This window comes from Ambystoma mexicanum, chromosome 9 (assembly GCF_040938575.1).
Source record: "Ambystoma mexicanum isolate Mex_15411 chromosome 9, UKY_AmexF1_1, whole genome shotgun sequence".
In the NCBI taxonomy this organism is placed as follows: Eukaryota; Metazoa; Chordata; class Amphibia; order Caudata; family Ambystomatidae; genus Ambystoma; species Ambystoma mexicanum.
In genome coordinates, this window is record NC_090931.1 from 790,065,895 (window position 1) to 790,093,852 (window position 27,958).

At 44.7% G+C, this 27,958-nt stretch overlaps 2 protein-coding genes across 2 annotated transcripts in view; one reads left to right on the top strand and one right to left on the bottom strand.

The window, feature by feature from the left end:
- HSPD1 (heat shock protein family D (Hsp60) member 1) overlaps positions 1-20,820 on the bottom strand; it is a 172,693-nt gene extending 151,873 nt beyond the window's left edge. Inside the window, exons 1-3 of the mRNA XM_069615735.1 lie at positions 20,603-20,820; positions 18,712-18,887; positions 17,635-17,887 (exon numbers count right to left, since the gene is read on the bottom strand). Of these exons, the coding sequence (XP_069471836.1) occupies positions 17,635-17,887; positions 18,712-18,885 (427 nt within the window). The 5' untranslated portion in view covers positions 18,886-18,887; positions 20,603-20,820. The remainder of the gene's footprint in view (positions 1-17,634; positions 17,888-18,711; positions 18,888-20,602) is intronic.
- A 740-nt stretch (positions 20,821-21,560) lies between these two features.
- LOC138488613 (MOB-like protein phocein) overlaps positions 21,561-27,958 on the top strand; it is a 703,046-nt gene continuing 696,648 nt past the window's right edge. Inside the window, exon 1 of the mRNA XM_069615737.1 lies at positions 21,561-21,700. Coding sequence (XP_069471838.1) covers positions 21,698-21,700 — 3 coding nt within the window. The 5' untranslated portion in view covers positions 21,561-21,697. The remainder of the gene's footprint in view (positions 21,701-27,958) is intronic.

The following is a 27,958-nucleotide window of genomic DNA, read 5'->3' on the forward strand; positions in this document are numbered from 1 at the left end:
GAGGGGTCCAAAAATTAGATAAGATCGTATTCTAGCGAATAAAACTGTCCCTAGCTTCGGAGTGCTTGCGCTAACAAGCAATGGCAAGCCAAACTAATACAAAGTTTCAAATGTTAGGAACAAAAAAAAAAATAAACACTTTAAAAAAGGGGACATGGGGGGGGGGGGGCTCAGGTAAGTACAACTGTTTCTCTTGGGACTTGGCAGGTCAGAGGTCAAGTTACATGCCGTCAGTGACCAGGAGTTGCAGGTTTAAGCGAGTCCGCGGTTGGCCACAGATGCTGGTGCACAGTGTACAAACTGGAAAAATGCAGATCACTCGGGTGCAGGCCTCCTCAGCACACGACAGGATGCAGGAAAGCAGATTCTGGCCACAGTCACCGGGACTGCAGAGGACAGTTGTCGTGGTTGAGGTCAGCCTCATATCTCGAGCCCTGGTAGGAGCACTGAAATTTGGCAAAGACGACATCGCTAGGACAAGCTGGCAGTACCCAAATTTCTGAGCCAAAACATGGAACCACAACGCTCCCCTCGCGGTAGTCCAACTTCATAGTTGGTCAGCCCACTGCATGGCTCGGGCACCAGGAGAAGTCAAGAACAGTTTTTCTCACCGGTCCAGAGGGTCGAAACACTGACAAGGGTCTTCTGGGATCAGCAGCTTGACAGGACTTCAGCAAGAGTTGGTCGCCAGCCTCATCAGGGATCGTCCACTTGTCTTCCTTTGCCCTTCACAGCAGCATAGGATAATTGGCTCCTCTACTGATCTGCAATGCCAAACAATATGGCCAGAGAACAAGCAAAAATCTTGTGGCACAGCCGTTTAGTAGCCATGCGCGGTAAATGCAAAAATCTAATTGCAACCACCAGACACATAAAGGAACCAAAACTCCCAAGTGTCAGGGTGATGCAAAAGTATCCCCACTGCACTGTACGTTGTCAAAAAGTTACCCCAAAATGTAAAAAGACCAAAAAGGGACACTGCTTCCCAGTAATGATTGATCGATCAGTTTCCCCATAATAAAATGAGCAAAAGGCCAGGGGAGCAAAGCTGAAGGATTCACGTCCCTGTGAAATGTCAGGACAGGTTCAAAAGCAAAAGGTTTGGTGATCATAGAATATGGAGGGGAAATTTGCTAATAGAGAAAACCTACACCCACTGACTTGCATAACTTTCTACGTGCACGGAAATCTCCTAAAGTGACTTGATGGAAGGAGGGTGGGTGGGTGCAGGTTTACTTGGCTGCCCCTGCACATTTCCCTGTAGCCACAAGTTCAGGTAATTGTAGGCCAGATTCTGGATTTGTAGTCATTATCAGGGATTGTTAATGGATTTTTAAAGTCCTCCTCTGCTCTCCTGTAAAAGTGAATGCTTGCTACTAATTTTATTAACTGGCTGTTCTTCCTGGAAGAGCACAACAAGTTACTTACCAACTGTAACGTTCTTTCGATTGGATGCTCCTCCCATGTATTCCTCATCTTATGATATTCGTATATCCAGCTCTGCTGCTTCGGAAGAATTCTCTCACCAGAGGGCGCTGTGTTCGAGGCCGCAGAGTCGTAGTCCCTCGAGAGCTGCCGTCGAGCGTCAACGTCATCCGCTGTATAAAGGGCTCGAGCAGTGCCCGTTACCTCAGTTCTATTTTTACAGTGTTCATGGTCACATCGGCTGATCAGGCTTCAAGTCCTCAGGCTCTTAAGGAAGTTCGAGTGCAACTGGCGGAAACTGTACGGAGGGGTAAGTTGGGAGGGTCGATGAGGAATACGTAAGAGAAACATCCAATCGAAAGAACGTTACAGTTGGTAAGTAACTTGTTCTTCGGATGGATTGTGACCTCCCACGTATTCCTCATCTTATGATAGCAGTGGTAATTTTGGAGGTGGGAGTACTAGAAATTTTAACCATGGACTGAATGAAGGACAGCTTTTGCAAATAGTCCTCCTTGGTATGAAGAAGAGTCCAAGCAGTAATGCTTTACAGAAGGTGTGCATTGATGACCAGGTGGCTGCAGCACAAATATCCTGCAGCGGGACACCCCTCTGAAGAGCCGTGGAAGTTGCCATGCCTCTGGTTAAACCATCTGGAAGCTCTTTCCGAGCTAATTTATAGCATTCAGAGATTGCTAGAATTATCCATCTGAATATAGTTTGTTTAGACCAAGGTTGTTCAACTTACGGCCCGTGGGCTACAATGCGGCCCTCCGAGCCATTTAATGTGGCCCGCTAGGCCATGGCCTGGTTTATTTATTTTAAGTTTGTCGGGTCCGTGGACCCGATTAATTTATTTCTGCAATGTGGAGCATTGCAGAAATAAATAAAATCGGGTCCACTGACCCGACAAACTTGAAGCAAATAAAAAAATAAACCCGGCCGTGGCGAGCACTGTTACTGCCTGTGGTGCCCCATGTACAGTACAGGCCATGTTTTATGTTTGTTGGGTCTGTGGACCCGATTCATTTATCTATTTCTACAGTGCTGGGTCCGACCAGCATTGCGGAAATAAATACATTAATCGGGTCCACAGCCCTGACAAACATTGAGCAAATAAATAACTGACCTGGCGGAGCACTGTTACTGCCTCTGGTGCCCCCTGAAAGGAGGCACCAGAGGCAGTTACAGGCCATGGCCTGGTTTATTTATTAATTTGTATGGGTGTGGATGTCCTGTGAGTGCGCTGCTTTCCCTATATTGCCAACCTCTGAAGCCTGAAAAGTAGATGCATGCTTGACATGCGGCCAACTTTGCACCAGACCTGCAGATGAACTTTATTGCACATTTTACTATAGCCAATATGATAGCTCAGTGGGTTGAGCGCTCACTGCTGTGATGTGTGTGCTTTCAGCATTACATTCAACCTCTATGTTGTGGAATTCCACTATGCCCCCGATTAGTTGCAATGGGCCCGAGGGATTCAATCTGAGAGTATATTTTACATTGTTATACCCAGTGATCCCATGTCTCCCTGCACAACAGGGTCACACCAACTAAGCATCCACATGAATTACCCTTGCTATCTCAGTATTGTTGCTCACCTAAGTTTAAAGTTCTTTTGTATGGGAAAGTATTCCTAAATGACTCCTTACTAATTTTGCCTAAAAGACTGAAAATTATGTTGGCAGTCAACAGTTCCCCGTTTGTTTGTGCTCCTTCAAGATATTTGGTACACGCCGATGCCTCTTCAGGCTAGTATGTGGAAAGGTGCTTTCTCGGAAATCATCCTGAGATACACAGTGGGCCTCATTACGTGTTTGGAGGTAGCCATGCCCTTCATAAGGGCATGGCTACCTCCAAACTTAGGTTCGGGGCTGGGTTCAAAGTAATGAATGTGTGTTACAGAGATAAGTTGGCATATGTACTGGGCACACTGCACATGCTCAGGCAGCAATCAATCATGCTTTGTACAGGACAACGCTGGCCTGCATTGGGAACAACCAGCATAGACATGTTGCTACAGAGGCAAATTTTGGGCACAACCAGCATGCCAATGTGTTACATTGGCGACAGTGTTGTTTTACACTGGACAAAAATGTGTTGTGTTCTACAATGTTCTTGTCTGCTGTTAGTGACATGTAATTCACATGTCACCCTTTAGAACCCACTTTTCCTGCTGTAAAATGCACCATTTTAGCCGCATATTTGAAAAAAAATCTCCCTAAATCGTTATAGCTCCCTCGCTACGCTTGGTCGCCACCCCTCCCCCCCACTATTTCAGAAAAATATTAACACACATTGGAAGAAATCACAAGAAACTAACCTTTAATCACTGTCCCCGACACCAAAAGCTATCTTTGGGTCTGCATGGCTATCACTGCCTGTGATGCTATTGTGTCAAAGGTCACACCATTGATTTTGAATATACTGCTTTGGGTGAGGACGTTGACTTTTGGCTCGCCGGCCCACCGGGTGACAAAAAGTTAATGCTTCTGCCCCACATTCAAAAAGGTTGGACGAGCCTGGTTTAGACACTGCAAGGCCTAATTTGTGTCCAGTATACCCAAATAGTTGGTCACATTGTCGAAGATTTGCCAATCTGGAAATGTAGAAACTGAGCCCTTTTTGGGTCCATTCTACGCAACCTTTCCTCTTCCTTACTAGCGTGATGCGGAGGATAAAAAGATGATAAGGTTTTTTTTTGTGACAGATGAAAATCAAACTATGTTAGTCAAGAAAGATGGTTTGACTTTTAGAATTACCTTGCCCCTATGGAAAATGGTGTGAGGAGGCTTACAAGACAGTGCCTGCAACTCACTTAACCTGCAGGCTGATGTTAAAGCCACCAACAGATTTGTTTTAAGAGTAAGAAGTCTTACAGGCAAGAATGTAAAGGTTCGAAAGGGGCACACGAGAAATTTTAAAGACTAAATTCAAATCCCAAACCGGCACCTGAAAAGGTGTCGGGGGTGGGGTAGACATTTGTTAGCCCTTTCAAGAAGGGCATTTTAAATTAGGACACCTCTTCCGAGGAACGCTTAAAGATAGATAGCGCTGCCAAATATCCTTTTATAGTACCAACTTGGAGCCCCAAATTGGCTAAGTGTAAGAGAAAAGAAAGTACTGTTGGGAGTATTACAAAGGAATGGATCTACATTCTTATGCCTGCACCAGTTACTGAACTTGTTCCAACGGCACCTTCTGGCCGAAAGCAAAATCTCCATTAGGTCATCCAAGAGGTCCCAATCCAAATCTCAGCCTCTCAGAAACCATGTGTGAAAGCTGAGTGTTTTGACCGCTGGATGGAGAACCCGACCTTCCTCTTGCGAGAGAAGATCCTCTTTCTGGAAGACGTATTGGAGGGTAGATGGACATGTTCAGAAAGTCCAGATACCACATCCTCCTGGTCCAATCCGGGGCAATTAGGATAATGGTTGTCCTGAACTTTCTCAACCTCCTGATCACCCGAGGAATCACGGGGGACAGGAGGGAACGCGTAAAAGGAGTGGAAATACCCAGTCCACTACAAACGCGTCCCTTAGAGCTTCTCTTGTGGGAAATTCCCTTGAGCAGTACAGTTCGCACTTCTGGTTGGCACCGGTCGCGAACAGATCCACTTGAGGGGTTCCCCAAAGGGCAAAGATCTCTTGAAGGACTTCCTGAGCTAGCTCCCATTCGTGGGAGACTGCTCTGCCTGCTCAGAGCGTCCACCGCTATGTTCAATCTACGGCTAGATGAACTGCCGATAGAGAGATTCCTTCTTGCATTGCCCAGAACCAGACCTGCATTGCCTCTGCATAGTGGGCGTGATCGTACGCCTCCTCTTTTGTTGAGGTAGTACATGGCCACTGTGTTGTCCGTCATTATCAGGACATTCTTTCCCTGTACAGAGGGTAGAAAGGCCTTTAGCGCTAGTCTTATTGCCCTCAGCTCCAAAAGGTTGATGTGTAGTTTGGACTCCGATGGAGACCAACATCCGTTGATTGTCAGATTGTTTGTGTGGGCTCCCCACCCCGTAAGTGAGGCGTCCATCACTACCGTTATCTCTGGCCATGGTTGCCAAAAAGGTTCCCCCTTGAGGATATTCTTCTTGCAAGCCCACCATAGGAGATCTTCAGCCACTTTAGTCGATACTTGCAGAAGATCCGACATCTCCCCCCGATAATTGGAACCATGGAGTCCTGAGGGCCCATTGAAGGGATCTCATCCTCAATCTGGCCTCTGGCACCAGAAAAATGCATGATGCCATGAGGCCTAGCAACCTTAGAAAGTCGAATGCCGGTAGATGTTGGGCACTTTGAAATTTCACTACCATCTGCAGAATGTGGTGAGCTCTCTCCTCGGGAGGCGAGTATTTCCCTGAAGAAGTATCCAGGACTGCTCCAATGAATTGGAGTCTTCGGCTTGGAAGCATTTGTGACTTCTTGTAATTGAAGGAGAAGCCCAGTCTGTGTAAGAAGTGGCAGGTCAAGGCCAGATGTCCCTGGGCTTGTTCGGTTGAACTCGCCCTGATTAGTCAATCGTCCAGATAAGGGTAGACGTGAATCCCCCTTCTTCTGATACTCGCTGCCACCACCGCCATCAGTTTGGTGAAAACCCTCGGGCGGAGATCAGCCCAAATGGTAGAACCCGAAACAGACGAGTACCACCAATTGCGAACCTCGGGTACTTTCTGTGCTTGAGATGGATCGGCACATGAAAGTAAACATCCTGAAGGTCCAATTAAACCAGTCAGTTCTGAAGCTGAAGAGCCTGAAGGATCTGAAAAAGGGTCACCATCTTGAACTTGTCCTTCCTGAGGAACTTGTTCAAGTTTCTTAAGTCCAAGACGGGTCTCAATCCTCAGTCCTTTTTGGGGATGAGAAATTAAGGGGAGTGCCAACCCTTGTTCCTCTCCGCTACAGGTATATGTTCTATTGCACCTTTCTCTAGCAGGATTAAAATCTCCTGCACAAGGAGCGGGTCTGGAATTTATACAGAGATGACTCCCTGTGGATGATCTTGAGGTCTTTGATGAAAAGGAAGGCAGTAACCATGGGTCACTATCTCTAGTGCCCAGGCATCTGACGTAATGCCCCGCCATTCGTCCAGATACTGAGTGATTCTGCCTCCCACCGGTGTCTTATGGGTGAAGACCTCAAAGTGGCTTTGCAGTGGCTGAGGAGGTAGTAGCCGCTGCGGTGGCTGATCTAGCACCGCTCCCTTTTCCACCACGAAAGGGTTTTCTGTTGGCCTCTCTGACTGGCATGCCCCCTCCCTTTTCCAAAAGAGGAATAGAAGCAAAGGGGCGACTTCCAGGAAGATGAGCCTGCGTAAAAGTGTTTTTGAGGTTGCCTTATAGCGGTGCTAAGTGATTTTGCTGCTGCTTTTGGGGTCTGCAGCGTCTCCAAGCTTTCATCTGCTTTGCTGCCAAACAACCTCAAGCCGTAAAAGGGCATACTAAGTAATCTAGATTGCACATCAGATGCAAAGCCAGATTTCCTTAGCCATGCAAACCTGCGTAGGACTGTGCTAGATGCCATGGACCTGCTTATACTACCCGCAGTGTCCAATCCTGACTGAAGGCATTCCTCCATAGCCTCTTTACCATCCTTTACTATAGCCAGGAAACCATCCCGTGCCTCACCTTCCGGGATGCGTTCAGCCACTGATGACATGCAGTCCCACAGGGTATATATGTAAATCTTGCTAATGTACAAATGACATTAGTCGATTTAAGGGCCATGCTGCCCGAAGTAAAAGCTTTCCGAGCCCAAGCATCAACTTTTTTTAATCATCCCTGTCTGGTGGTATTGATGGGTAAGACGATTGCCTAGTGGAACTTGCAGCTTGACCCACTAGACTTTCAGGAGAGGGATGTTTAGATAAATATTCTGGATCCGATAAAGATGGCCTATATTTTGGTCCAAGTTTCTTATTTACTGCTGGAATAGAATCAGGAGTATTCCAATTTACCATGACCCTTTTTTTGCAGTGCTTTATGGAATGGAAGAACAGGATCTTTTAAAGGGACCTTCACTCAGGATGTCATGTCTTCCTGGTCGAATTCTGAGGAAGCTGCCTTCCAACCCATAAAATCAATGACCCTTGCCATAAGATTCCTATAACTAGGATCAGCATGATCTGTAAGGTCTGGTCTTTCAAAATTCACTTCAGGTAAGGCGACAGTCATAAAAGTCTGTTATTTTAGACAGAGGGTCCACTAGCTCTTCAGGGACCTCTCTGGCTCCAAACCTAACTCCAGCTGAAGTGACATCTTCTTAAGAGGAATGTTCCTCATATATATAGATGACATGGATCTAAAAATTCCTGTTGAGGGTGGAAAGTCTTCAGGTAAATAAGGTGGCAACGACCTAGGTATGGACAATGGCGTCAACTTGAGTCTTTTAATCAAAGAAGGCCTCGATAAAGAAGACGCTGGCTAAGACTGTGTCGAAGGAGGCTTCGATGCCGTGGAGGAAGGCTTCAATACAGCTAAAGGTTTCGACGCTATTGTCATCAACGGTCGAGTCGAGTTTTGGCTTCGATGTCGATTCCGCTAACCCCGATTTATGCACCAGAGGCTTGACCTAGTACGAGGCGTCGGTGAACTTTCCCTTGAAGACACACTACTCCTCTTCAACTCTCGCGTGTTTAGATCTTGATTTTCCTCTGACACTTTTAGAGTGGGTAGAGGCATGATCACTACACGGTGACTTAGAGGGGGGTCTGGGCCGCTTTCTCAAATATTTTAAGCATCGAAGCCCTAAAGGACTCCTTTTTCTGGCGAATCGTGCTTTGATGTATAAGTTACTCTCCTCTCAGAGGAGGAAGACCACCTGTGACGTCGCTTTGACTTTTTAGTTGAAGACTAGGAAGATTTGCCCGAGCGACTCTTCAATCTCAACCTTCTTGACTCCTGACGAGATTTGACTGGATTCATCCGAATCCTTTTGTCTCTTAGAAGATTTATATTTCTCTTTCCCTACCGCCACCTTACCCCTACGTTCCCCAAGAGCCTTACTGGACATAGCCTGACAGGACCCGCACTAGTCAACCCGATGATCTGGGCTGAGGCACCAAAGGTCATTCCGATGGGGGTTGGTTATAGACATCTTCCTACCACACTTCAGACATTTTTTTAACCCTGTCTTGGTTGTGGAGGGAGTAGAAGACGAGATCGTTGAGGAAAAATCTAATGCACCGTTCGTAACACGAAGCAGTTGCGTCAGAAAAACGGAACTGGAGGTAACGGGCGCTGCTTGAGCCCTTTATACAGCTGCTCTCGAGGGACTACGACTCTGCGGCTTTGAACAGCACCCTCGAAAAAAAAAAAAAAAACATTCTGAAGCAGCAGAGCTGGATATACGAATATCATATATGGGGAATACGTGGGAGGACACAATCCATTCGAAATGCAGTATTAAGTGTTGCTAAAAATGTACCCCAATTTTTTTCCAAAGCTGTTTGTGTAGAAACCGTTCACCATCTTGCCCTGTTCTTAATATGCACATTTATATTATCTGAATACTATACCGTAAAAAGGGCTGGGTGCGCCGTATCACTGGATTATTGGCGCTGGCTTTCTGAACTATTTTTTCCTGCCTACCCCTTGCTCATGTGTTTAGTGAGGACTACCTGGCCTAGGATCTACCATGTACAACCAGCAGGGGTGCAACTTTAGCCCCTGGGAAGCTCCGATCGAGAATTTGGAGGTTCATATGCGCAGTGTGAAGAGACAATTCTGGCACTAGAGCGAGAGAGATCCTGCACCGGAACCTAGCAGCACACGCATGGAGTGTGCCTGGTAATTGGTACGCGGAGGCCCGGGCGACGGAAGTGAGCTCACAAGTTATAGTAGGTGTACAGGGTGATATACAATAAGGATGAGGAGGTGAAAGCAGCACAAGGGTCGACCCAGTTAGTGCACAAAGAGGTATGTGGTACAGAGGTTTGGAGAAACTGAGAGACGGAAGATGTGCAAGCCTGGGGAGCGATATTAGAGAGAAGGCCCGAAAGATGGGGCAACACTGGCTGGTCGGCCCCACTTGTCCTTCAATAAATGGGTGGACCTTAAAGACAAAGGACAACCTAAGAGGAAGGTATCTGTATCCAGTAGAGCTACTACTGGTTAGTTTTCCTTCTAGGACGCAACACCATCCCATCAGCTTCACGGCTTCCTCGCCTGCCAGAGCACTGGTGTAGCTAAGGGACAAAGAATATGACATCCCTGGAAGGGTACCAAAAGGGCAGTCTGAGGGAACTACCTCAAGTGGGCTGGCGGAGGAACCGCTACAAACAGTTGGGCCGAGAAGAGGTCCTGGAGAGGAATCTAGACAGTGGCTTTCTGTGGGTGTACCTCCTGATCACTACCTCCACAACAGTAGACTCCCCTCTCCTGAAGATTATCTTCTCAGCCAGTTTGGTGTGTTCCACTTGCAACAAGTTGGAGGTGGGAGCCCGTTCTTGAGCTCTTAGCATTCTATGTCCAGCCCTTTAAATATTCAACAATAAACCACAGGGACCCAAGCCCCTAAAATCCAGTAAGGTAACCAGTAGCCTACGATTGCGTGCCTAGTTTGTGCATTCATAGTTCTTAAACCTAGTATACAATCATTTTACGATTAGCTGCGACAGGCCCTCTGGGAGGGTGTGTGTCGGGGGGGGGCAGCTACAGGGTACACCTTTCATCATTACATCATACCACCATCACACATTCCTAACCCATTTGTTCTGTTACCAGAATAATATTCTGGCCTGCCCTCGGGCTCACTGGGGAGCTCAGGTGAAAACATGCCCATCTGCAATTTCAGTCCGTGAAGAACATGACAGGTTTACTGTGGAGTGCACGTTCATCCCCAAAAAGGTATCTTGGTTCTGTAGACAAGTTACAGGTTTGTTACCGAACCAATAAAAAAGAAAAAAAACTAAAAGAAAAGATTACTAAAAATAATGTACTTTTACTGACATTTGCAAGGATGAAGGGTTGAATGAGCCGGGATTTAAACCTGCAACCAAAAAGCCCAACGCAGATCTCTGTAGTGGATCCATTAGTCAGTAAACCACAGGCCAGTCTTTCAAATGGACAACCAGGTGTCCCATACTCACTGCTTATCAGAGTAAATACATCCGCTCTGGGGGCAAAACTGAGGGGGCTGAAACTAGTGGGAACCCCAATGCAACAGGGCTCACATGCAAACGCAGGCTACTGGCATCCAGACAGCCACACCTTCAGGGTTCTCAAATTCAAATAGTCTGCCAATGCCTCCCAACACCTTCAACATTTCTTGAGGAACACGTTCAAGCCTGCCACCCTCCTCATACTGGAGCTCAGCAGAGGCTTCATCAAACAGAGCTACTGAGGATTGTGGCTGCAGCTATCCAACTTCGAACTGCTCACTACAGATTAGTGAGCAGGGTAGGATATCTGCATGAGGCAATGCCATAGTACAAGTCCTACAATCAGGTCACATCACAGGCATGTAGAGAGGCTGGAGCTGCTTATTAACACCACTAACAAGCTGGAGATTTTAGGGGACAAGACAAACCCAAACCAGTTACAACAAAAATTCAACATCATATCAGGCGGTTTCCAGTTAAAGGGTCGAATGCAGAAGGGTCGAGTGCATTCGACCGAAAACCAAAGGATCGAAAACATTTTTAAAATATATATTTGTTTTGCTCTAGTGTAGCTTTAAAAAGGTTTTTTTTACCCCAAAAAATAAAAAACCACTTTTCCATCCTTTTTTTCGGGCGAATTTCTTGACCTTTTTGTTATTCAACCCTTTTTTTTCGATCCTTTGACCTAGAACCATATCAGGCTCATCTAAAATTTCAAACATGGCACAATGAGTAAATAATTATGGGAATAGAGAGATATGCCCGTCCTGCAAGGAGGTTCTTTAAAAACCAATGAGGTCAATTGAGGACTGAGGCTCTTTTAGGGTAGACTAGTAGTTAACTACAATTAAACTTAAAGGATAAATACAATCTGGGAAAGTCTTTTTTGGGTATTCTGATGTGACGGGGTGGCAAGCCATAAATTACCACGCTGACTCGGATAAAGTCCAACGGTGTTTATTTGGGACTTCAACACCTTGGCCAAGGGCTCTCGGTAGTTCACAATTATGATCGGGTCGTTAGGGCAGCCCCCCCACCCCACCTCACCTACCTTGATCTTTACCCTCCTCTCTAACCCACAACTCCTTAACAGGCATTTGTAGTATTGATCAGTGCCACCTGTGGTCTTCAGACTGGAACCAATGAGGTTTTCCCCTAAAACAATGGCTACCCATCTCCCTAGGGAGCTTCTAGCTGCCCCGAACCAAGGCCACTAAGTACTATAGGGGCATCATGTGGTGGCGCCTCCTTTCGCCTAGTACTACCTGTTCTTGCACCCGACCCTTCCCTACACTAGGTCCCAAGATGTTTTAAGTGGAATTATGTAATTCCCTATTTAACAAAGTCTGGTGTACCCCTCCCACCCCCAACGTGGGCATTAGGAGTAAAAATAATTGGTCTGAAACAGAATTTTTAAGCAGTGCATCCTTACTTTCACCAAAGTTACTCTTCAAATCAGGATGCTAGGACATGCTGGTGGGAGCAGTTCCATTTTTGCTTTATTTTTTTTATATGTGCACATTTCGAGTTTACCGTGTATGGCTACTAAATGTGGCTGGTGCCATAAAATACTCACGCCACAACATTTTAGTTCGCTCTTTGCCCAGATTTGGCCTTCTTGCCTGCTCAGGTCAGGAAAATCATGCACTTGCCTGGCTACGGAGTCTTTTGTGTCTTGTGAGAAAGGGGGCTGGGACCGTCTAGTCAGAGTCCACATCCTTGGTGCCAGAAAGTCTGCTTCTGGGGAGAAGTGAAACCAGTAGTTGTCCCCGATTGGACAACTGGCCGTTTGATGATTTGTCCAGATACTTTCCATTGGTGGGGTTGGACTTGCTTCCAGCTCCAGTTTTGGATAAGAGGAGGACTCCTGCAGCCATTGTTCAAATCTACGTTGGAGCCAGGAATACTTCAAAGAAGAGCCTGTTGACGAAAAGAGGGCGACTTCTGCAGTGGACCAGCATCCTAGCCAACTGAAGCCCTGAGCCTCAGCCTGACTCTTGGACTAGTGGAACCAACTGGTCTATCAGAGGTTGCATGTCCCAAGAACCTTCGGCAGTGCACCTGGACTGCCCGTTTGACTGACCAGCTCCCTCAATGGCTATTTGCCTGAATAGTAGCCATTCCGCGTGCAAGTCTAGAACTTTGGGGATAGCCAGCTTTGCAAAAAGTCACCTTCTCCTGAATTTTCAGCTTCATAGAATCAAAGGAGCCTGTCCTGGAGCTGCTTTTTTGACCTGAAGGACGCATCACCTGCAAACTGATCGATTGAACTCGCCCAACCACATCCCGTGAAGTGTCCTGAAAATTTCTGCAATGCAATTTTTTTTTCATCAACTGGAATTGCATCTTGCAGTTGCATCCGACTGTTAAAACACTTGAACCTGCAACCGCTGGACAGCTCGTACCAAAAGGACGGAAGACTTTGCTCCCAGCTACACCCCCACCCCCCAGACAATCCATTGTGACCTCTGGGAAAAGTCCGAGGGGAGGAGGGGTCAGTTAGCATACTTGTGTTGGTCCACCCCCCCTCGTCCATAGGAAAAAACATTGCGTGTAAGGCTGGTTGTCGCCCATCTCGTACAACTTTGGTCGTCGAACCTAGGTCAAGTAAATTGCCCTTGGTTAGCTTCGGGCTGGAAGAGAGCTGCAAATGTATCCATCAGACAAATTGTTATTGAACTTTTAAATCGTTTGGAACGGTTTTAAATCACCACTACAATCCCATTGCATCCCTGTAGAGAATGCCTTCCCTGGAGAAATCTTTTACTGGAACCTGTGACTTTTGGGCACTAAAGATTTCTCTTCACTGCACCTTTCCTTCCATTTTAATAGACCCCCTCCCCCCAAAACTTTTGCTTTAATTTTTACTACACTGTCTTTTGATCATCTGTTATGAGGAAACGGACATGTCCTTCAGGCTGCCAGTACTGGGAAATAGGTTTCCCTTAGTCCAATTACTTTGTTAATACATTTAGTAACTTGTTATCACTTGTGGTAACTTTTTATCATTGTACGAAGCATCTTACCAGTGCAATGGGGTACACTTTTGACCTAGACTAACACTCAAGGATTTTTGGTTACTCTAGGTGTGCTAAATGGTGGCAGCAGTGGCTTTTTACAATGTTTTGGTGCTTTTTGTTTTAGCCTTACCGCATTTGGCTAGTGACCAAACATGAACATGCCACAAGGTTTTTCGCTTGTCCTTTGGCCATCTTGTCTTTTAGCCTTCTTCCTGGCCTGTGAGGTCAGGATAATACTTACATGGACTTCCAGTGTCCGGGAAAGCAGAGGCTTTTGGCAGGCTACTGGAGGGCTATGTGTTTTCTGGCAGGATGTGGGCTGGTGTTATGCTTGATTTATGCTCGATCCAAAATGGCGCGGGTGCGCAATGCATTCTGGGAGCGCTCGGAGCCATGTTGGATATTTACTACATACCGCAGTGAAAGGCTGCACACATTTTGCTGAGTGTTAGAATCACAGTGCGGAGACAAACATGCTTTTCCAAACCTGGTATGCGGTCAAGGTCATTTCTGCTGGGAAAGCCAACGTTGTTATGGCTTGCTATTGTTCTCCGTGGAGCATGTTTTTAGAGAAGGGAGGCACTGCGTTCCTTGGGGGGAGCTCTCGATTGACCCAGCTGGCAACCGACGGCTGTTCCTCAACTGCGCAAGTGCAATTTCCAGAATGTTCGAGAATTAACTCCCCTTTGTGGAGTGTGTATATAGGCGGAAACCCTGAGGGGGGTCAGGTGAGACTTCAGCTGGAGAAGGATGCTTACGTCTGGCATTCCTGTGAGCTGTGGTGCTCTCTGCCTGGCTTTTCCTGGGGTCTTCCAGCCGCTTCTGGACGAGATGAGGAATTATGTTACGCTCACAGTGATGTATTTCTTTTTGACTTCTTTACTTCTTCTGTGATCTATGTTCATATCATTGTACGAGTTATTTCTATGTACTTGTAAGCTTTGAATAAATAGCCGTAAAGAGCTGACTATCTTCTAAGAGTGTGTGGCTGTGAGTTATTGTGTCTGTCTGTTTATGGTTCAACGTATTTGCTCTATAATTGCATTGATGATTTATGGTCGTTTCGTGCACTTTTCCGGGGAGAGCAATACACTGGGACAGTCTGGTCCTAATCCACAAACTGGTTTCAGTTTGAGTGTTATGCATGAGTGTTCCCGCCAGTGGTCCAGATTGGACCACTGCTGGGGTGTGTGGGGCTAGTTCTGCTATTGGGAGTTTATCCTCTTACCTGGCTTTTTGGATTAAAAAAAAAATAGATTAAAAAAAAAAAAGGACCCCTGCACCCACTCTAGAGAGATTCTGGAGAAACCTGAAGGAGCCAAGACTCCTGTCCAGCTCTGAGACCTGTGAGGATACTAGAGACCAGTCTAAAGGAGGCCTGGCAACCAACGTCTGCTGCTGTCCTGGAAGAGCCGTATCTTGCGGTCGACCTTCAGCAGTCCTACGAGGGAGTTGCGACCTGTGGACTGGAGGGAACATCCATTCCTGATGTCTGCTTGGTAGCCTGCGAAGCTATCGTGCTGCTGACGTCACCATATCACGTTGAGGCCTGGAACATGGGGGATCCTCCGCTTTTCCTACAAGACTTCTCAGCGAGATTTTCAGGGTCCTAGCATCAAGGGGACCCGGGATAGGAGGGAAAGTCTGACCGTGAGAAGAGTGCCTTTGCGTCACCGAGCTGCTGTGAACACCGTCCGAAACAGCTCAGCCGAGTCAAGTTCAGTCCCAAGAGGGGTCCTGCATCAGGTTTGGATGCATTGTGCCATCGAGAGTCCTTGCACCAGCCAATCTGCTCGAACCTGCGAATCAAGGACTGAGGCTGATGGCAGGAAAGGCGACCTTGGACCCTCTATTGACCTGTAAAGTCCTCTGGTTCTTACCTGCCCCTAAACACCCTTAAAAGGTTTTGCCAACTTTTCACAATACTTTGGCTTTGTCATTGCTTGCTCGCGCAACCCTTCTGAAAGTTGGGGACATTATGTTAGATAGAATAACTTGTCCTCCAACCCTTGGAATCGTTCACTGGACCCCAGAGACCCTACCTTCATGTTTTCCAACGTTAAAGGTTGTGTCAGAACTTTTGGCCATAAGACCCCAGACAGCCATGGGAAGGACTTTTGAAGCCAGGGCTAATTCTGTGTGAACCTGTAGTGCATAAAAATAATAAATACTTTCCTTTACAGAGGTTTGATCCTTATTCTGCCCTATTCTAGTGACTGTATATATGTATTCTAGAAGTGTTGCGTGATACTTCTACCTGTGAGTCATTTTGCATAGTGTTGTATGGCCATAAATAACTATTTTTATACATACTAAGTGTCAGTATGACTCCCATTGTGTGTACTCATTGGGGACCCTTTACAAGCTCACCACCTCTTGAGACTTAGCCTAGACCTGTCGTCACCCGATATACATCTGTGCCCCATGCCAAAATATTTCAGTCCTAACAGGCCCCAAGCATCATGTACTTGGGATCGATTGTCATAATTTTACCTACATACGAGTACTTGCCCGTTTCACCTGGTTAGTGATGTATTGTAAGTGAAGCTACTGATTAATGTATACATGGTTGTGCTTGATATTACCACCTGCCAATTGCTTTTCTTGATGTGTTCTTAAAGGCCGACATAAAAGCTGCATTTGTATAAATGACTAAACCGAATTGTGCGTTAGCCTGTGTGGACTCCTTGGGGCCCCTGACCCGCTCACACTCTACTGAGACTAAGCTTTGACTGCTCCCCATACTACCTTGATTGGGTAGTGGCTAGTCACCCTGTTCACCATAAATAGGGAGGCCTCCTACAATCTACAAATCTAGCTGGGTTGATCGTAGAAATCCAGCTTAACAAAAAGCACTAATTCTACTACCATGGTTCCCTTAATTTGTGGCAGTCAATTACCAAAAGTCCTCCGTTTGTTAAGCAATGCACCAACTGCCCATTCAATTGTCCCCTAACTGGTCCTGCCATCACACAGCTCCCCCTTGCCACCGCAATGTGCAGCCCTGGGTCATATTTTGGACTCCCCGCCCCCATCTTCGATCGAGCAAGTAGCTCACCCCCCATACTCTGAGTGTGCCAACGTCAATCCGGTTACATTACATGCGGCAAAACGCACAGGAACCTGGTTGTAGTTGCCCTAACTTTGAACTGGATCATGAAAGTCACATGGAGAAGGACTTCTTATCCATCACCTAAACTGCAAAGATTCCCCTTGCCACATTCTAGACACTCTGCACAGCATTTCCACTAATATCTACTACCGGGGTCCTTGTAGAATTGCCTACACATATCCAAACATCCAAGACAAAATGGGTATTGGACACTGGAATTGCACAGCTACAAAGCAGTGTTCATAACACTGGCACCAAACAGAGCAGCTTCTGAAGCTCAGGAGGAACCCCATTCTGGGATAGTACAATGCTTTCACCAGTCCGTTTTATAAGCTGCAATCTCCTCTGTGCCTTCATTTTGTTGGTCCAATGCAATTTAAAGTTCAACATGAATTGCAGTAAAGGGCCAGCTCTAGCTTAAGGTAAAATATAATATCACAATTGCACAGTGAAATCAGCCCTACCGATAAGGGGTGTATCAGCCACTTTCACCGCCTAAAAATATGCAAATACTCCCAGAAAATAAAAGTAGAGCTACTCACAACACAAATAGTAAACTGACAGTGGACCCTGCTTTCAACCACACAGCTCCATGGATATGTCTGGACCAGTGGTGCACGTAGTACCACAGGAAGAAACTAATTATATTACTGTCTGTTCGGAAGAAATACACCTGTATCTAAAGTGTATGAAGGTGCAAAGAAATAATACAAACGCATTTCCTCCCGCTTATAAATACTCCCATTAGCAATCAGACTTACATGCGTTCTCCCTAAAAAAAATCATTTTGCTCCCAACACAAAAAATAGGGGGTAAAATACTGCCACCTCCAAATCTTTATCTGATCACTGAGTGAAATGCATGAACAGAAGTGGATTCATTCAATATCTCTTCTACAAGAAAAAGCATTGCTGCTGTGAAAAGGTTGGGAGAGTGGGACGTAAAGCAAAACATTCAACTGGATATACTGCTTACCTCTCCTGATCTCCACTGGGTTTGCGCCTTTGCTGATTTTTTCAAAGCCTTCTTTGGCAATGGCACGTGCTAGTACAGTTGCAGTGGTGGTTCCATCTCCTGCCTCTTCATTTGTGTTGTTGGCAACATCCTGTACTAGCTTAGCTCCAATGTTTTTGTACTTATCTTTCAGATCTATTGCTTTTGCCACTGTGACTCCATCTTTTGTGACCTTCGGACTGCCCCAACTTTGTTCAATGATGACGGTCCTCCCCTAGAATGATTTGAGCAATTATTTTCTGAAATCTTTTAATTTCTAACATTTCTGCACAATAATACCTATAATTTATGTACACGACTTGTAAATTGATCCTTTTCATTCTCAGATCAATAGAATGCAAGGATTGTAAAACAGACCTTTGCTGTGAAACGTGCTTAAAGCACAAAGATTATATGGTGCTTTGTTGGACCCTAATAAAACAGCAAACACAATAGATGCTATTACGTGGCTAGACTGGCCTAAGTTGGTGCAGCCAGTCTCAGCATGTTTTCTTACGGTGGCATTGCATTTTTACTGGCCAGCAAGGGAGCTTTTTCTAATGGCATCATTACTGGCATTATGCACACATGCTCAGATATAGGAAAGCTGGCAGATATTGGTGCAGCCAGCAGGGAGCATATGGACACAGCCAGCTAGAATTTTTTTTATACCAGCATATATTGTGGGAAAATGCTCCTGTACGTGCTTGGTGAAAGAGTGCGGACTGTGTGGCTGTTTATACAATAGATATATAAAAAAAAAGGGGGAAAAACGTGGAGTAAAATGCACCACTTTGACAAATAACTTTTTTACTTTCTGAAGGAGGGGCATTGGGGGTTGATCATCTGAGACCACCCATGAAACGTCCTTATGTGGATCAGATTCACTAGCCATGCCTGGTCAGTCTTGCATATTTGTGGGAAAATTTGACAGCAGACGCCACTGATCCAGCACTTTTTTTTAACCACGTAACAAAAAAACTAAAAAAACAGTGTAACAGAATATCCAGTGACATTTGAAAGTGTTAGTTTTCTACCACATGATGTTAACGTGGTTACCTTGGGTCCCATAGTGACGGCCACTGCATCTGCCAACAGATCCACGCCTTGGAGCATTAAGGCCCTAGCCTCTACACCAAATTTTACATCTTTAGCATAGGTGCGAGTGAGGCGAGGGTCCAGCGCTCTGGACAACGGCCGCATCTGACGCAGTACAGATGGTAGACGGAGCATTTCTGGAAAAGATTTACAAAAAGGTAAACATGTATCAAACGGTCCACCCCCCTTAATAAACTTGCATTTACACCATAGACTTAACGGCAGATAAACCTCGCATCACGTGGACTTAGTTTACTACGGTTTTAATAATACACCGCTTCGGAACCACATCATTATAGCTATGCATAGCGAGAAACTTCGGGATGCGAATAGACATCGGTATTAGATTAACAGAGCGCACGGAATGCCTCACAAACCCCGCGCATGTGGATGTCACGCCCATCAAGACCTACCACAAGGTCAAATAGGATTATGGTAGCCTCGAGAAAATAGTAAGGACTCTGAGGGGCGCATCTTTGCCCAGTGTGTTCACAGCGACCTCCGATCAAAGGGAGCCTCTGACGTTCTGTTAATCAGCAATTCCGATTTCATGACGCAACTATTTCACAATTCGGTTCAAGGACAGCCTGACCTGATCTAGCGTACAAACTGACACCATCCGCAGAATTTGGTCCGAGTTGCTAGGAACAGTAGGGTGTCCCAAAGTATGCGGTGCTAGTCTTGTATTTTCAGACTAAAGAAAACGCAGTGAAATAATATACCTTTAAAGGACCACCATTAATGCATCATTGCCCCCTCAGCATGCAGCTTCCCCGTCACCCACCATTGCAACCTCTGAAGGGATACGCCCCTCCCATCACCTGCAAGCACCTCTGTGCCTACACAAGAACCCACGCGCCTACAGCAATTGCCAGATTGATCCGTGACTGCCTGGGAATAGGCTTCATTCGCAGGCAGTACATTGTATAAACACAGCATAACCAGCAGCACAGTGTGGTTTGACACAGGACTGTCAACGAAGAACCAAGATTGAAATCCCCAGCAGGGGAAGGGTTCTTCCTTTTGTTAATTTTTTTGGATGTTAAAGTGGCCTTTACTACCGTCCTGGAACGGTACTACAGGTCACGTAAAGTAAGGAAACTGGGACTGATTTCCCTGAGAAGGGAACTTCGTACCCTTTAGTTCCCTTCCATTTTGACCTCCGAGCGTAAGGCAATCTGTGCTTCTAAAACATCCAGATCGTTGGCCCATCGTAAAATATTCATGAAGGATTAGCAGAAGGTTCCCTTTTTGAAGCCTTCAGAATTAACATAATCCGTGCGAACATCTGAAGACATTTTGAACATTTCACGTGCTTCTTTTACGAGCGGTTTAGGTGCACGGCAGTGTTTTAATCGTTGTGGGTATCGTGCCTCTTTTCAGCAAAGGTGTAGGGCTAAGCACTGTAAATTAATGTATACCATATTACTTTAAACCTACAATGGTAACATATATGTCAACAGTATGTAGTTAACTGATTTGATTCCAGGTGAAGCAAATTGCACTCCACGCCTGCGAAACAGCAACACCGGTATAGCAAACGCTTTAACCGGTAGGAATGAAACATTGTGCGCTTATTAGGGTTCAGGCCACCAACTACTCCTAAAAATGTATACAAGCCCGAGGCACCACTGATCTCCATCCAGGGCGCTCTCAAATTGTTAACGTTAAAAACATCGACTTTTATATGCCAAGTAATCTTAAAAACCGAGTAGCCCTCTAGGCCCGTGTCCGCAGCAATTGCATGCTCCATGTAAAACCGGTTGTGAGCTAGGCGGAGAGACGTGAAAAAAAAGCATTGCTCATGCAACGCGCATTCAGGTTAAGGCATTCATAGCGCGCTCACACTTACCAGCGTTGGGAGAGTGAACTGTCAGGGTCAGCTTGTGAATAGAAATGCAGAGACCTGTGCAGTGCGCGAGATCTCTATGCCCGGCTCAGCGCACATGTGTCGTGGCGCCCCGGAACCAGCCTTTCCACTGCAAATGATATGCTGCGACCCGCCTCCGCCAGCGAAAGAACCATGTCTTAAGAACATAGTTCACTGCATAGTAGCATTTGTCGGACACTCATTGACCACATCTCAGTTTATCTCTTAAAGGCTGGAGCACTGAGGTCCCACGGAACCCGATTCACAAGAACCTGAGCGTTTTACTTGTGCATTACCAAAGTTCATAATCTTACCCATTTGCAGCATTCATATGTCCCTAAAATATATATTAAAAGGTACTGCAAACTAAAGTCATTCTATTTTTCTTTTAAAATAAAGAAAAGTTGCGCTTTATTCATTCCGCTTCCTCCAAAACTCCATACCAACATGGCTGCCATTTTGACGCAGGCGGCTTCGCATAACCTTGTCCTCAAATTCCTGACGGCCGCCATGTTACATGTAGAAAAAATCAAGTTGTCATATCGGCAGGCGAAGAAGAGGTCTCCCAAACATTCATACATACTTATGAAAAAACAGTTTATTTATATCTAACATGCCGTCACCCATATCATCCCGCCTGCACGTTTCATTTTTTTTTAAAACTAGTCAATGGTCATGAATGCTTACGCCACAACGTGGGCGTGTCTTAGTGCTCGACATCCACTGCTGTCAAAGCTTTGGCAGTTTTATTTCATGCTCGTTTCGGGGCACTTCTCTCGAGAAACTTCTGGAAGTCTCGCGTGTGCCAAGGTCAAAGGCGGCATTACGAAATTCCAAGAAAAGCACAAAAAATACAATCCCACACGGGTTGTTTTTGGATTATTAAAGTCACATGCAGCCTAACTGGTTATAACACTTGTGGAAGAGAGAAATAACGCTTTCAATGGGGCTAAGAAGTCATTAATAGAGACCTCTGACCCCACGTCTTTGCCAACGCATGCGCGGTAGGGGTTCACATGTGCGCTAGCAGGAGCCGTCTGTCACTTTGTCGAGAAGTAGGAACGCTGCAGCATCGCAATGGTAAGTGTTCCCTTGTTAGACAGAACTCCGTTCTTTTCGCTTGAGTCGACGTCTGAATTTTAAGTGCGTTTCGCTTTTTCCACCAGTTTTGCGTGTTTACGCTAGTATTTTGCGTGACCATCCTGACATTGACCGCCCAATGTTGTATTCCCCCCCGTTTGGGACTTCACTTACCATAGCCTCTTCCAAACGGCGACTGATTCGGATTTATGAGTTGGACTGAAGATGGGTCCATTGGTTGCCATATCGCTGCATATTTGTAAGAAAGGCAATGCCCAAATTAGGCAGGGTTTGTTGTAATTCTTACTCTACCTACCTGGATAAAGGTAGCCGCGTTAGTCGTTCATGTATACTAATATTTTTTTTAACGTGAAAATGGGGTGCAACTTCGTGTGGCTCATTTGCGCTCAAAACGAAATACTCGGACATTAACCTTGTGTAGGTCACTGATGCGTTTATGAATAGAGTGCATAGCTTATTTATGTACCTACTTCTTCCCCCCCCCCCCCCATTCTCAGTCTTTCCTCTATTAACGATCGTTTTGTATCACTTTGACATAAAAAAAAAAAAAAAAATGTTTCAATAATAAAAAACGCTTATGTTGCTCAAATGTCTCCCAGGGATCTATTGGATTCTGGCTCGTTCCCTGACTGCGATTGGTGTTTTTCGTGTTCGGTGCGTGCAAGATGTACGTTTCCACGCACGATCGCATCTCCTCTCGCGTGGGCTGTCTTGAGGTTTACGTGAACATCCCAGCTGCCTTCTAAAATCGCAAAAGTCGGTCTTGCGATGATCAGTATGTGGAGGGCATACATCGGTAAAGCCAACCGTGTGAGCTTTTGCGTAGGTATGGGATAGGCATTTGCTACGGATTGACTTAATGGCAGTTCCTGATACATGCCTATCTAATACCTCAAGCTAAAACTGTTGGCTTTGTCGTAGCTTGTTCTTAACAGGACTGAGCATGGATGAGCCATAAATGACGAGGCTGAAAGCACCCTTGGTTAAGAACTTCTTCCCACCTCTTTCCTTTTTAACATTTATTTTTTACATTTGTATAGCGCACAAACAGCCCATAGGCATTGTGCCGGTGTTACTCGAATGGAACTTAGTTACATTGAGGGGTTCAAGTGGGTTAAGCATATAACAGTTTGTACATAATATACATGGTTGGTCATAGGTTCAGAATACACTTAGCAGGTTAACATGAATTACAGAAGACACTCATCAGGGTAAGTGTGGTGTTAGTTATGTGAATAACGTGGTTTTCATGGCATTTCACAATTTTAAGAGTTATTCTTCAGTTCGAACAGTTAAAGGAGGGAATTTCCAGTGACGGGACGTTTTCTAAACTAAGCCACCTTCTACAAATGACAGGAACCAGAAGGTATGTTTACATGTAGGTTTATTCTCCAGTTGAGTTGTACAGGAGAAATGCACTGGGACACCCACCCCGCCCAGCTCATCAGGCCCCAACTGTCATCCATGGAATCCCACTCACAGCACATACCATAACACTCCACCAACAGTGACATCAGTACGCATTCTAAATGACATCACCCACCAAACACACAGGTCCAATTATAACTCACCTCCCTTAAATAGCTTAACAGCAACCTTAAACACTACCAAATGGACACACCCTAAAAACCAATTACTACACACCCCTCCCTGCCTTCAATACCCAATCACAGCAACCTAAACACCTCCAAATGTGACCCTTGGCCACCCCAAAAAAATAAACCCACAGCGCATCAGCTCGAGAGAATGAGAATATGAACCAACACGCCACAGATATAACCCCAGAGCTACACTATAAATAACCAACCAAAACAAGAGGGAACTACCACCTCCTCTCTCAATAAGGGAACCAGAACAGCACCACACTGCCCCTTAACTTAGACAGCAGATAACTGCCACCTTAACTGCAAAATACAGACAGCACCCAACTGCCCCTTAACCTAGAGAGCACCTCACTGCCCCTTAACCCAGACAGCACGTCAATGCCCCCCCTTAACCTAGAGAGCACACACGGCCCCTTAACCTGCAGAGCACCTCCAAGGCCCCCTAACCTAGACAAACCTAACTGCCACCTTAACCACAAAAATACAGACGGCACCACCTCACTGCCCCAATTCAACCAAACAGCACCTAACTGCTCCCTAAACAACTAACAGTACCCTACTACCCCCAAAATGACAATCATCACAGCACTACCCCAAACTCACAAACACTCCAGTCGCACCGGCCTCTCAGGAGAAAACTAGGGGGAATTGCCCCTACGAACAAATAAAATGTAAGAGTCCAATACTGTTCTCATGACATGGCGCTAAAGTGCCTACGCCAGCCCCACACACGCATGTCCAAGGAAAGAGAACCCCAAGAACCAATATGACAACAAAAAAAACCCTAAACAAAGTTGGCCACAACATGAACACAACAAAACCTCATGCACTGTAAAAACGGGCCATAACGATTAACATCAACCCCAAAGGGCCCAACCCACGACATATAAACTATCCCCGAGGCCACGACACAAAAACATTACAGGCTTCCTCCAACACCTACCATACTCGGACTCAGAGTATCCTACTAGGAGGAGTTCTGTATTGTCAGAGTTGAGGCATAGTCCGTTGGCTGCCATCCATGCTTGGATGATATTGTAAATGTTGTGTTGTGGTGTCTGCGTCATAGTTCCCTGTGAGAGTGATGATGATCTGGCTATCATCCGAGTAGTTGGTGTAGGAGATACCCACAGCGTCAAGGATGAGGAAGAGGGTGTGGGTAAAAATATTGTAGAGGGTCGGAGAGAGACAGGAGCCCCGAGACACTCCACATAGCATGATGGTGGGTGAGGTGGCGGCTAGGTCCGAAAACACTTGCATGGTCCCACCTTGCAAGAAAGAGGTGATTAAACAATTGGTGATTAAACCATTAACTCTGAGCAGACTTGGCATAAATCAGTGAGAGGTTTGAAGTTTGAGCTTCTCTTTTGATAGAGAAAACAAGACCCTAGGAGGATGTATTTTGGGTGGAGAGTGGCAGGTAGTGGGTATAATAATTTTTCCTCACTTTCTATGTGTCTTGCTCTTTTATATTCCTCCCGACCCCTGCTCCATATTTTCAACTTGGGATGTAACGGTATACCGTTAAAGATACCGTGAACCACATAACCGGCACATTTTTTATACCGTTTATATCGTTAAGTGTGCTTTTCACTCTGATTTGGAAAGGCTGCGGTAAGCAAGTGCTGCGCAGTCTTGGCCTTGCACTGTTGGATGTGCCGTCTGCAAAGTAGTTTCAGTTGGAGCAGTTTTTAATGCCATTCCATAAACCACACGTGCCTGACACAAAATCAATGTTAGCAATAGGAAGAATAAATACAGCGCCAAGAAGGAAAAGGGTTTACTTTGGGTTGGCGGCTTTGGGGTTTATATATTAATAATGGATGTTTGCTAAACATATGACAATGGAGGATTTCCCTGGTTCTATCATTGAATTTACATATAATAAATCGCAGTGCGAAATTCACTCATCTCTGTGGGTATTCCCTGCTGCCATACCAAAGGGTAACATGTCCGTGATTACTGAACACCTTTTGGCCCGTAAGTAAACTAAAGGCTGTAACATAGTGTGTATGCGTGTGCGCACAAGCGTATACTACCATCGGCCTCCATTGATCTGTGGCATGCAGATTATCAAGATGGCAACATGTTCATCTCCACCAGTTGCCAGTGGGGGAGCTAAAAACCTAAATGACCACTTAAGAAAAGCTATTTAGTCTGCTTGGTCAGTCGCACCATGGCTTACCCCCCGCCCTCCTCCACAATTGTGTTTGCGTTGTTTGGATGCAAGCAGTGCTTTTCAGTGGAAAGTTTGTTGAAAAGCCCAATTCTGTGCCTGGTTTTGTTTGTGATGATAAATCTGACAATTTATGACCTTTTTTAGAAAATATTTAAGATCAGTTAACTCCACCTGCTTTTACCGCGATAACCATGATATACCGTCATTTGGCAAGAAGGATATTGTACCGTCATAAAACTAATACTGTGACACTGTGTAAGTCCTAATATGATCACTTGGCGCAGAAGACGAAGTATCGTTTTTAACCGATTTTCATCGTTCTTTTTAAACATGTTATTTAAGGTTGATACATAATTCAAGTGTTGTCTAGTATAGTACCCCGGAATGTTACCTTGGGCCCGACCAGTTAGCATTTTAAAATCCCGGTTACCAAAATTCAGACTTTTCCTACCCACTTAAATTATCTGTTTCAGAAGAGCATCTGTAGTATCTATAGCATCTTCCACCAGCATATCTGGGTGAACGTGGCCATTTAGCATCACCTACAAATAATACTTCAGTAGTACCTTCTTAAAAATACCAAGAATAGAACATTCATTACATCTGATCATAAACATTAATAAGTAAAATGTCATTTTGTTTCTTGCTCTCCGGCAGAATAGGCCCAGCTGCTAGAACATCGTAGTGGTAAGGTGTTGGGGATTCATAGCCATTTATTGAGAAATAAATCTTAGCTGCAATCAAGACCCACCCGTATGTCCTGGCATTCAAATGTTAAATAGTATAAAAGCCCTCAACATAAGGTTGAGTCTTCTTCCTTTTGCTCCTCTCGACTATTACAATCTTGTCCCATGTACAAGTAAGTATTTTAAGCAGGCTGTTCTTTTGGAAAGGTTCCCAAATCGATCTTAAACTTTAGAATCACTAGTTTATCATAAACGTGTGTATTTTTCTAAGAGGACATCGCTGGTGTAACATCAAATCCCAATAAAAAAATATATATAAATATATTCCTGTTTACAATATCTTTGCTTTTGTTAAAACCACATGGTCCTCGATCCTCGAATTCCACGAAACAGTACCTTTCCTTAATGATGTTTTCATTAAGATATATTGTGTATTCATTGGGGGAGTCAACTCCAATTTTATTTCTAATTTAAAGTTTATCAGGGAAAAAGTATGTTTTAATTTTTCCGTTCTCATATCTTTAGTCTGATCTCTCCAGTTTCCAAACAAACTGAAGATGTTTAATCCATACAATAGCCTAGCTCTCTACAGTTCGTTGCTTTTCCCATAGTCATTCAAAACATTATTTTCGTTAAATTAATCCAAAGTTGTTACTACTGCCATGTTTAATATATCCATCATTGGATATGTTTAATCCCTCTGGCCTACATTTGTTTCAAATCCTGATCTTTTTGGCGCAACACCTTTTTATCCAATTTCCCCTTTCTCCTAATTTTCTTCTTTTTAGATTCTTCTTTAAATCCAAAGTACTGCCATCATTAACTCCCGAGACTTCCTGTTTTTTTGTGTTCTTCTTTTTTTTTTTTTTAAAAAAAAAAGAGGAGCTTGGTCTGTTTTTGTTTTGAGTTACTCATTATTAACTTGCTCTTAGCTGTAATTTTGCTTTTCTTTTTACTTTTGTATGCTTACACATAAGGCAGAGGCCGTGTTCTCATTTCTTTCTCCTCCAAATAATTCCTCTACAGAAAAGTCTTTGTCATGCACAAACCCATTTCCAGACTTCAGATTGTTATTTAGGCAGCAGTCTCCATTAAATCAGTTTGGTTGGGTTTCAACAAAATAGTTTCTGGACTTGTTGCTTCATATTTGACTTCCTCTGCCAATTGTTCATAAACTCTCGCTAACGGCTTCAAAAACAAATATAAAGCTTTCAAAGGAACATTAGAGTCTTAAGTCAAAAGAGAAATTATGGTTGTTCGATTGGGTTGGCAACAATCCTTCCTAGTTTCCGTTTTGTCCCATTTTTAAATCCCAAACTTATCTTCTAGGCTAAAGCAAGTGCATGATAAAAAAAAAAAAAAATCTTAATTCGATACATCTTACTAATGTTTCTTTTACTGAAAGATCAACATTTAACATATTGGTTTCTTCACATTGTGCCTGGTATCAATTTATTAATTTTTATTTGAAAAAAGGTAGTTTTCCTAGGTTATTTGGAGTATTGTATTTTCTTTGTACTCTTGAATTTATTTCCTCAGAAGACTTGTGTAAGACTGAGACGCCATCATTTCAACGTGTTCCAAAAGTGAGCGATTTGTATATCTATTTGTATGTCATGTCCTATCAACCATCTATAAGTTGATCAAATGACCTAAAATAAATAGCAAACTGATAAAAGCAGGGACCGTTAAAGTAAGCTATCAAGGTCACAAATTATCTAGTTTAGATGCATAAAAGCGACAATATGCAAATAACCACACAATCTCT